Genomic DNA, 11,705 nt, shown 5'->3' on the forward strand with positions numbered 1-11,705 from the left:
TTTCGAAAGAAAGTTCTTAGTTTGTTGCTTATCCCGCTTGCATCCACTTCGATTTCTGGAGGCGCGAACACCTACACTTTTGACAGACAAACTACTGCAGATGTGTTAACTCCAAACAACCCGAAAACTACAGGTCAAGGTGAGAAATCGGGAGATTGATCGAGCACCGCCACAATAAACAAAAACCACGTCTTAAAATATTATGTGTCCTAACTACCAAGGAAGTATGATAAATTAATGTTGTTTTTAAGGCTTCAATAACTCGGTTTTATTCCTCTGCGCCTCTGTAGCTCCTCTTTGCTTTCTGTCCAGTGAGATAGAAACAGCCAATCGCAATTGCAATTGCAATCCCCTCCTATGAAATTTTGTTCCTTCTTACGCCATTTTGTCATGCGAGGACGCATAAATAAAGCAAGAAAAAAGTATTCCGTCGACTTATGAATTTAATTGTTCAAAGGGAAATTTTTGTATAAATGAGTGCTGTCTTTAGTAGAGTGTATATGTATATATGTAAACGGCACAGAAATCATTGAGGAAGTAGCGTAAGGCCTCACTTTATTTCTGTGCTTCATCGCAACACCGTGATACTGACGCAAGACTCATGAAATTCTGACTCTAAGTTTGTAGCTGGTTAGTTTCACATATAGGATATGATTGAACATTCAGAAAAATTGAAGAATAACCAGTCGCCTCGTTCTTCAAACGACCAGCTTCTTGTATTTTCTTTTAGCTTCCGTCGCTTTAAATAAAAAGGGTCAAGGCAATGATGAGGAGATCAACGAAATTTGAAGTACAGCTGTAAATTATCTTTAAACTTCATCTTTAACTTATTCGTGTTAGCAATGTTTGTTCATGTTACTTGTCTACCTTGGGGGAGAGGAGAGGGTGCATCACTGAAGAATTTACAACTAACGACGGTACACTTTTCTCTCTTATCTCTTTGCTCCGTCGTCTTTATACTAATCGTTGGGCTGAGTGGATAAATTTATAGATGACCACAAATAGAGTGAAAGCAAACAAATAACCACATTTACCTGAGGGACAGGGAATAATCGCCGGGGGATTTGTCACTCGGTCGGATCAGGAAACTACCAATAACTCCGTCTGTTTAACAAAGAGGAAGCATAAAAAGAAAGAAACATAAAAAATCAGGCCTCATGCTACAAATTGAGACTTATAAAGTTCATGATATTAAGTAAAAAGAAAATCCTAGGTTGTAATTCGTCAGAACATAACTGTGGAGTTAGAATACGCACAACGAAATCATTCACTCGGAAGCTCGACGGAACCAGTGTGTTGCAAGCACCTTTACAATTTCTTTCTTTGAAAACTTAATTCTTTGAGCAAAATGCTCTGTGCTTGATTCACGTTTGCTTAAGAATCTCAAAAGATGCTTTTCTTTTGGGCGTAAGCGACGGAATTAATGGAAGAATCGCTTGCTAATCCGTAAGAATGAATTTTTGTTCTCGTGTTTACACCTGTGGGAAAACAATGTAGCGATACTCAGGCTTTTAGCTTTGATAACGATGGCGCACAGCCCTAAAAAGACAACTGCGAAGTTGAGCAGCAGGGACATAGTAGAAGTATAACTACAATATCGACAAGAAAGGAGGTCGTACGGCTGAACAACTGAGAGGCAGCTGATTTTCAGCAGCTGGGAACATATGTACCATTATTATGCAGGGACAAAAATACGGAGATCCCAAAAACAGGCCATAGACAGAGGTGGGAGTGGAGCAAAACCAGCTGACCACAATAAACTGTAGCCGGCGCAAGTGAATGCCACAGCTGCACACCAGACACAAAGCAGAAATGCCAGGAAAACTTATTCTACAATCACTGCTGCCAATACCAGGGTCAAATTCAACTAGTGGTCAAAACGGGCCTTAAAGCAAGCACCCTAACCACTGGACCGCACTGCCGCCTCGCACTCTCCTACATTGGCTTTGCCTTGGACCTCTAATAAGCTTCAAGGGGAGCCCCGGAATTATGACTTTATCTTGACTTACATGTACATTACCCCAGAAAGGAAGGGAAAAGTTATACCAATAATAACAATTACTAGGGTTTCTAATAGACAGTAAGGCTGCGGTACATTCCGTTGAAAGTGCCAACATTTATCATTGATAACCACAGTAACGGTGTATTGAATCCCGTGGGACTTATTTTAGTTTCATTGAGGGAATGAAAGTATCGTCGATGTTCCGAAATTTAACCAGAACCACCCCCTTTCCAGACCGATAAGCCACTGATTTGAAATTTGTGCACGATATAAAGTGAGAAAGCAAGACACATGTCAACATACTCCTCTTGAACCAGATCGCGGTAATCAGAAGATCCCTCAGATCATAGGTCAGATCAGAAAGAAACGAAATTGTAACTTAAATAATCAGTGCTACGGCTTGAAGCACATGGCAAGCTTAAGTCAGCTTGGATTGCATGAATCGCAGCACATTTGAAGTGTTTTACGGTTTCATCGTAGCTTTTCTAATCATAGTTCTTCATAGTTCTTCGTAGTTAATCATAGTTCTTCTTATGATTCTAAAATCCGGCCAAGGAGGCGTAACTGCGCCCTAGACGATGAAATAGACATGTTAGCAAGTAAAAACCGAATGATGAAAAAGGAAACGTGTCTAAATTAACAGAACCTTCACATACTGGAACGACAGCAACGGATGTGAAAGTCATGCACGATGCAAAATGAGGAAGCAAAAAAATGGGAGTTCGGTCGGAATCATTACGGCCTCGTTATTTACTTAGAGGTTCATCATTTAGTTGTTTAGGTTGTTTGTGGCGCACTGCATTCTGGTTAGATGCAATGCAAATTCTGGTAAAAAGTGGTGAATTCGGGAATTTGTAGCAGCTTACATAGGTACTTTTCCTTAAATCCAGATTATGTTGTGTGCTTTATAATTACTTGGCCTATGAATGAAAGTGAGGCTAGGGTTGACTTGTTTTGATGGAAACCTTGCTGCTTTTCTTATGTAAATTTCACCTAATTAGCATGAGGACAACATCATCAACAGACGATTAGCAGGGAGGTCTGGCCCCAGTTGTCCAAAAGGTGGAAAACGCTACCCACCGGATAATTCACTATCCATTGGATAGCACAATTGGTTATCCACTGGATAGTCATAAATCAGGCTGATAGCGCTTTCCATCGCTGGGTTTTCGTTTGAGGCCGGACGTTTCGTCTGGTTGTTACTTTTTCACGTCCGGTACTTTTACGCTATAAATTTGTAGACTCGTTGGCTTCTCTTTTTCCTTTTTCTTTTTTCTTTTTTTTTCTTTTCTGACTTGGGTATCTCAGGAAGACATGAGCTGAAGCAACATAAGACAATCACGCGCAATAAATCTCTTCATTTCATTTCATTTACGCTATGAGATTAGTTATTTTTTTCTCCAAACTGAAATTATGTAAACAGCATTTCTGATAGTTTAATGTATAGTAATTTACAGGGGAGCCAGGCCTCTTTGAAGGTTCGCTCCCAAGGCACTTGCAATCGGCCTTACAACGGGAAATAAAAATCAGTCCGGTACTTTCACTATGAAATCCGGTACTTTGAAAAGCTATCGAAAACCCTGGTCCATTGTTTGAACAACAGGGCCCTGTATCATAACAAGGTCAACTCCAGCATCACTTTCATATAAAGGCGAGGTATAATCTAAGCACATTCAACATCAATAAATTCAAGAAATTGACAGATCACACAAATTACCCACATAACATTAATACACTGTACATGTACTGGCAAATTACTGGAAGAATATCAAACCATCTTCAGTTACCTCTAAGCAGAATTTCCTGCGCTTCTTGTCTGGAAATATTACTAAAGAACCATCTGCATAAAACAGTGAAAACATGCAAATGTATTTTATTCCAGTAACCATAAATAAGAAACCATAGAAAAACTACATGCACTTACGGTCTCCCAGCACAAGGATCAATATCTGACTTCTGAGAAAAAAATGGAATAATAACATAAATCCAAGTGATTTTTAAATATCACAGTCATACATGTAGAAGGATTGCAAGATCATTGGTTTGACTCCAATTCATCTTCAGGAATTTTTTTCCTGAATATTCCTATGTCCATGATTGACCCTAATCATACATGTACAGGTGTATGCACACCCAATTTTGACATCCAAAACAAAGTGTCCCTTTAAGTCTGAGTATTTGCAAACAATTTCCAACCATAATGTACTAAGGCCGGTAAAGGTTGAGGTTATTCTTAGCTTTGGAAAAATGCAGCTGTTTATCCTCACTGTGGGACCAGCATTTGCAGGAGGACACTTTGTAATATCATTGTCTGTATTCTGAGACACAAGTGAGCAATGGGAAACTTTGTGACACTAAGTGAAGTCTTATTGAAATCGGCATATATTTAATCAGGGTCAATCCTGGACATACTGTAGGTGACATTTCCACAAATAACTTAACACAGCAGGATTGAATGGTACGTGAACCTAATATAGCAGCCTGGCTCCTACAAGGCTATTATTGCTGGGAGGCAAAGCATCCAAATGTGTGGTCTTATGGTCATGGGTCAACAACTGTTTTAACCCCACTTGGAAATCTTTTACCCACTATTCCTGAGTAAGAACCAGAACATACATACTTCAATTATTCCAGGGTGTGATGATACCCACCGCCTCTTTAACAAGTGCAGAAGGAACCAGTCCTTTCTCCTGATTTTTCTGTGCTGTGACCCACAGCCAGTCACTGTCGATTACATGATCAACAACAAATACATCTCCCTGTTGAAAACTACAGTGAAAGAAATGCATGGAAAAAAGCAAAGAATTATTGACAGAAAAAGTCCAAGGCAAAGGCAATCAAAGACTGTACTATTTAAAAGTAATGATTGTCCAGTTATGGTCAATAATTTTGGTTGAGAATACAGCATTCTGTTGTTACCCCAGGGGCATAGCTACCTGTATGTAAGAATGCATCTGTGTACCTCAAAATTCAAGAAAAAAGTAAACACACAACCATACAAGAAACTAAATAAATTTATAAATGTAGGTTCATTGTAAAAATGCACCATTGGCTTCAAGTCATTTTTCTTTGCTTCCTTCTTTGAAATGTTAGATTAAGTTGAGGATGGCATTTCTCCATTCCTACATGTATGTAAATGGATTTCCAAGGAGACGGGACTTGTTTCACCAACAGATCGAAGAGACAAAAAAAAAAGTGGGAAATAGTGAGTTAAAAGCCAGTGGGGTTGTACATAAATGTAGTGAACGTGTTGACTGGTTACTTTCAGATTGCATTCCCTTTGACTGGTATGTGTTTGCAAGAGACCCTTGATTTGCTACAATTAGTAAATTAATAGCCAAGAAATTAATATTATTACAGATTTTTGCCATTAGCACTGACACAATGACAAGGCAGCAGGAAGAAACAGAAGAGCCATGTGATTTCAAATTTTGAGTGTTATGACTCCACCTTACAATGTATTTCCAGTGATTAGAATTAACAGGGGTTTCATTAGAAGCCGGTCACTGGCGGTATATAGCCATCTGTTTGTCGGAAATTTTCCTTTCACTGCTGGCTACTATGCCTTGATTTCCACTCAAACCTTTGTAAAAGACAAGAGGGACCACTGCTTACATTGATATGCCCAGGGATCTACTTCAAAAGTTATTGAACCCCCCGGAATTAATTTTAATGATGGTTCTAAATAAAACTCAGAGATAAAGCAAGACAAAATTCCTTTTAAAATGGATGGGTGCAGCAGTACAGTGTAGTCAACGAGCGAACTACAGTGTGTATGAATGGAGATTTTCTAATGAACTCTGGTATGATAATTATTCAACAGAAAAATGTGTTTATAGCAGGATCAGTGAGTAACAAAAAAAAAAACAGTCACAGCTCAATAATTTGAAATAGTTGGGATTGTGGTAAAATATAGTCCAGAGAGAAAAAAAACAAGAAATGATGGTCAAAAACAATGGAGTATGTAAAAAGAAGATCACTCATTTGTATATGCTGCAGGTCATTTTATTCCTTAGGTTAATTGCAACCAAACTAGGTCATTTTGTTTCAATCTAGGTCATTTTATTTTATTTTATTTTAAAAACCCATCAATTATTAGTAAGTACATGTACATGTAATATATTGGTTAGTAAATAATTGGTCCTAGAGGAAAGGGGATGAGCTTAGTGCAGCTTAGATTTTCATGAGTATTTTATAAAACCCCAATGATTGTTAAGTCTAGGCAGTGATTTTGAATGGTTAGCATTAAGATTAGGGTTAGGCATACAGTGCAGTGATAACTGATTCTACTTTTCTTTCTCAGAGCTTTTTAGGACATTGTTCCTTGATGAATCTCCTTAGGATGACAGAGGGCAACAATATTCAATTATCATCCAAGGAATAAAAGAACTGAAACATACATGATGTCTTGTAGATTTTAAATTTGCTTAGTTATTTCCTCTGTCTTTTGCTTACTTTGAATTCGTAATAATCAAAGGCAAGTAAAAACAAAACTTTGAAACTTTGAAAAGTCAGGAAAAAGGGTTTCATAATCTACAAGTATTGATTAGAAGCCATTTTGTAGGCTCTTGTAAGTGCTATTTCTTTTGAATTATGAAATAAAATATTTGTTTCTTTTTTTCAATTTTGCTGAGTCTGCTTGTGATAAATCCAAATTTTGTGATTATTTTGGCACAGTCCCTTCAAGTTCTTCAAGTTGAGCAAGTAGCACATTTGGATGAAGGGGCGTTTCCTTTTCCATTTTTAATTATTAATTTTCAGCGCCACATAATCCTGAAGTTCGAACTTCTTCTTTTTCTTCCTCCCTTTCTGGTGTATGATAACTGCAAAAGGCAGACTGCTGGCTGCCTGCAAATACATGTAGCGCTGATAAGCAGTATTTAAGCTAAACACCCATTTCAAACAGTGCTGATAAACAGTATTTAAGCCTCAGGACCCATTTTTGAGCAGTTAGCTTTCAATAACTGTGATTCAGGGTTAGTCTGCAGTCTGCGGTCTGCAGTTGGCAAGTGTGACAGACACCGCTCTCCTTTAATGTCAGGCTCATCCTGCCACTTTTTCAAATTATTCACCATTTTCCTGCTCTGCATGTGATGTAGCTGTGACTTGTCCACTCACTTGTGGCTTTTTAATTGCTTTTATCCAAGAGATTCCGAAAACCACTTCATACGGCATTTTGCCAATTGTTCTGTGAATGGTTATGTGTTTTTCTCCAAGCGGTTTCTCCAAGATGATGACACCAGTGGTTCGGAGACGAGTTCTTTTCTTTGATTAAACTGCAAAGGTTATCTTTTGTTGTTCTATTTGCCTGTGCCACAATCTTTTTTTCACTGTGGGAACGCTGTGTTTGCGGGAAAAAATTGGTTTGTTATGGTGACTAGAAATGATGCCTTGTTCCTAGTGTATTTTGCATAGCGACGTAAATAAACTTCGTACAATATTTGACTATTAACTTTCTTAAGTCTCAGTTTATATAATTTACGCATGTGCAAAATGGTGGTTGTCATGAAGGCTTGGAAACAGCTTAACGACTTCAGCAATCTCGGATGTCCTATGGTGCAAGGGTTTGAATTCCTGGAGCGGCATGGAATGTTGTAAAAGTGTGGTAAGAGGCACAGTCTGTTGGTAGTAAGCAAGGACAGTAAGGGGGAAGGAGAGGGAGAGACGGTAAGTAGACGAAGAACGGAAGGCAAGGGAAAGGTGGAGAAAGGTGTTTTCTTTTTTATTCCCCCCCAAAAAACCCTTTTTTAGACAGTTCATAATAACCTAGGTTGAAACAAAAATAATGACCTAGTTTGGTTGCAAATTAACCTAAGGAACAAAATGACCTGCAACTTATATAAAACTCTGAAATAAAGCGAATATGCCATCCCTATTTGTTTAAATATATCATGCTGTCACTTCAGCATGATTTTTCTGTACCACCCAGGCAAAAAATGTCAACAAGACTGTCACATGCACACAACAAACCTCAGCTCATCTGTTTCAGGTGCTTTGTTGTAAGTGTATTTTGCCAAAACTCTTTTCTTTCCACCAACTGGCTCTGGTGGAGGCACAGGGTGACCAAGATGTTCATCTTTTAACAAACATGAATAATGTGTATAGTAGCCTATGAGATCATTCAAAGAGACAAACTGGCGTCCTCCAATATAGTAATCTCCACATACTGCAGTCACCCTGAAGTGGCTGATGCCATGTTTTCCAAGAAAAGACAGGGAGTATGTGCCAGGTTTGCGGTCACTTTCCCTCACCAGATAGGCACCTTCCATTCCATCCACCGTAAGTCTCTCTTCTGCTAATGTTCTATCCAGCTTCCCATGGTACCATCTTAAAAACCAAACAAAAACCAAAAAATAGTGTTCGAAAACAAATAGATTGCAATGACCACAACATATACGTGTGGTAATAATACATGTACTATTTCTGCTACAAAACACATGAAATAATGAATCAGCCAATTTTTTTTAGTTACATGTACTTGTAAGACCTTGAATATTGTTGCAGTGCACATTTTATCATGCACTATACTGATCTCAAGCGCATTACATAATTTTTTTGACAGCCAATTTTTGAAAATAGTGTCATGGTGACACTGAAATGTCATTCAATTCTATAGGTTATATTTTCTTGTCTATAAAAAGAAGCTACTTATTTAATTTATACCAACAGTAGGGTTGGCGCACTGATGAGTGCAAGTTTAAGATCAGAAACAAACACACACAATGATAATCAGAAAGGGAGCAATGCTACTCTGGATAGACTACTGCATGCATCTCACAGAGTTTGCATTCAAGACTCATGTTTCAATACTTCTGCCTAGGTTAGGTGTAAATAGGATTAAACAGAATTACCACAGGCCATACTATCATCACTAACCAGAAACTATCAGTGATGTTGGCTGGAAGCGTGAAATTGAATATTAATTTTGATGACAACACCACTGAGGAAAAGGACTTCGCACTTAGGAAAAGATTAGGCAGGAGCGTGGAAAAGATCTGGCCCCAGTTAGGGGATAGCATTATCTACTGGGTAAATCACTATCCACTGGATACAAAATGTAACTCGATTGGGTTTTGCTCGTGTTTAATCTGCTGGATAGTGATTTATCTGCTGGATAGCATTATCCACCTTTAAAACAACCGAGACCTGGTCTTGACACAATGATACAGCTACACAGTATGCATTGAGTTTGTGGAAATCATACATAAACAATAAAAATTAATGATTGTCAAGGACAGAAACTCTGACAAAGTCAGTTAGTTATGAGGAACATGCGGCAACAGGTAAAATCAAAGTAATCAGCAAGAGTTTTATACCAAGCATCATCAAGCAATTGGCAGGGATTAGATACATCACTGGATGATCTTGTCTCATTTCGTGCATCTACAGTCGAACCTGTATTTACCGTAGCTGGGTTTGGGATAGAGGCTAGGGGTGCTTGTTACATATGGGTCGCGTAATAGCTTTTGACAAAGACACCACTAAATACAGCTCAAATGTTAATAACAGAAACGTAGATTACCACAGTTCCTGGGAGGGTTTACTGCGGCATTTGACAGTGACAGACAAAACTACTTGAACAGGAGAGACATCTCATCAGCTGACGGTTCAATTTATTACTCATTTATTATCAGCCGATTCGATCACCATTTCTCTCCGCCAAAATGTCGTTTCACTTTCTTCCAATAGCTTTGTGGGAAAATCTTACACAAAATGAACAACTAAACATTACAAAAAAACAGTAAACACTACCTACTACAATTTTTCATAATCCTGTTGAAACGGTATTAAGGTTCTTGGTCCTAGTACTTACTGATCATCTGATGGAGCAATGAGTGAAAGCTCAATTTCTTCTTCTTCATCTAGACATGGATCATCCTCAAAATGGTCATCTGCTTCATTTTCGTTGAGTAGATTGACTTCATAACCTGAAGAGCTATAGCGATCCCTAGACGCCATGTTTCTGATGTTTTCTTCCTTCCTGTAATGAGGGAACGCGGGCTCAAGTAAGATTTCGCAACATGCAAACAGCCGGAGCGTTTGCCATTTGCCAACAAAAACCGAAATTCCAAAAATTCCGGTTGGAAATTCAAATCGGAAAGTTTCCGAAAAAGATGGAAATCCCCACATGTATTCCTCTTTTTCCGTTGCAACCGAAATGACCGAAAAAATCCTGTACCATTCGACCCGGTTCACTTCGGCCTCTTTTCCCGCCTTTCCACACAGCCTTCATTTTGATTTGTCATTGCTTTCTTCTAGCCGCGAGAGACTCGGTCCTGGCGAAAACGCCACACCGGGAAAATCCTGTACCATTCCAACCGGATTTTCCGTGCAAATGGTACCATGGTAAACACCCGACAAGTCTATGTGGTGGCCCATGGTAGGTAAACAATAGGACACAAATCGCTATTTTGTCTCAGCCATATTAATCCACTAATAACAGATCAATTGCCAAGATTTTTCCTAATTTATATTTTTACTGAGTTGCCAAACCCAGTCGGAATCTGGGTTTCATTTCGTGGGTTTTTTTTGTTATTTTTTACTGGGTGTCCAGTATGGCAATCCAAGTCGGAAAGTGGGTGGGATTTGTTCGTTTTATTTATTTTTTTCTCTAAGTTTTTTTTTTCCGTGTCGGTAAAAGTTGTGCCTGTCACTCCCCTGGTAAGTGGTGTCTTTGTGCATAGAGCCTTCTGCGTGTATTTTCTTAGGATCGAGAGGGTAGTGGAAATGAGTAGATTTCTCTGGTGGACACAGTAGAATCATTAACTTAACCTGCAATGGCGTCGAAAGTCATGTAACGCGAATGGCGTTTTTGGAGCTCAATAATGGAAAGTCAGTTGGATAAACTAGGCAGGCGGTGAAAAACAAACACCTGGAATCTTAAAAGCCGAAATCAAAGTGAGCTGTATTTCTAATATTTTACCAAGTGTGCTGTTATGTAGAACACTGAAACCAAATGGAAAATTCTCTGGTAACTTATGGGTTCAAAAAAGACAGAGAACGAATGGAACACCTTAAGTGGATCTGTGATCAACTCTGCACAGTCTTCAGTAAATAAATAATTGAAAATTACTTGAAAGAAAGCTTGTCCTCTATTTTGTGCTTCATTATTCAAGGAAGAGATTCTTCATGGAATCGGTTTGATCCTGAAATTTAGTTTGTTGTAATATTGCGCATACTTGACACGATTGAGTTTTTTCTCTTCACGCACGTAATGAAATAAGAAGGGGTTTTTGCCTCTAATAGCAAATATGTTGTTTGTTTAAAAAAATTGTTCGCTGGAAAAGGTCGCCTTTATGAATTCATCATGTTTTATAATATGCGAGCTTAACTGGATAGTTTTTATGGCAATAGTAAAGCATTTTCGTGTCAAAATGAGGTTAGCGTCTTTCTATTGTGCTGACTTAATTAAATATAAATATACATTGTGCCTCTTGAGTTCCTTATTCTCGTTTACCAGCAATGGCGTCAAACGTCTTTGCAACGCGAATGGCGTTTTAGTCAACAAAATATGCTCTCATGGAGCTCAAGAAGGGAACGTCAATTGGATGAACAAGACAGGCGATGATGATCTGGAATCTTAATGGACTTCGACAACAATCTTTCGCCCGTCGAGCCGAAATCAAAGTGAGCTGAATTTCATGTATTTCCGCTGCATGGTATTCGAAGTAATTAGTCGTGCTTGTTTCCCTTTAACACCTGC

General features: G+C 38.6%; 1 protein-coding gene across 1 annotated transcript in view; it reads right to left on the bottom strand.

The window, feature by feature from the left end:
- The window catches only part of LOC138039000 (ras GTPase-activating protein 1-like), a 45,342-nt gene extending 35,354 nt beyond the window's left edge, over window positions 1-9,988 (bottom strand). The window contains exons 1-6 of the mRNA XM_068885132.1: window positions 9,816-9,988; window positions 7,973-8,329; window positions 4,654-4,771; window positions 3,927-3,958; window positions 3,790-3,842; window positions 1,035-1,104 (exon numbers count right to left, since the gene is read on the bottom strand). Coding sequence (XP_068741233.1) covers window positions 1,035-1,104; window positions 3,790-3,842; window positions 3,927-3,958; window positions 4,654-4,771; window positions 7,973-8,329; window positions 9,816-9,961 — 776 coding nt within the window. The 5' untranslated portion in view covers window positions 9,962-9,988. The remainder of the gene's footprint in view (window positions 1-1,034; window positions 1,105-3,789; window positions 3,843-3,926; window positions 3,959-4,653; window positions 4,772-7,972; window positions 8,330-9,815) is intronic.
- Window positions 9,989-11,705: the final 1,717 nt, after the last annotated feature.

This window comes from Montipora capricornis, chromosome 2 (assembly GCF_036669925.1).
Source record: "Montipora capricornis isolate CH-2021 chromosome 2, ASM3666992v2, whole genome shotgun sequence".
In the NCBI taxonomy this organism is placed as follows: Eukaryota; Metazoa; Cnidaria; class Anthozoa; order Scleractinia; family Acroporidae; genus Montipora; species Montipora capricornis.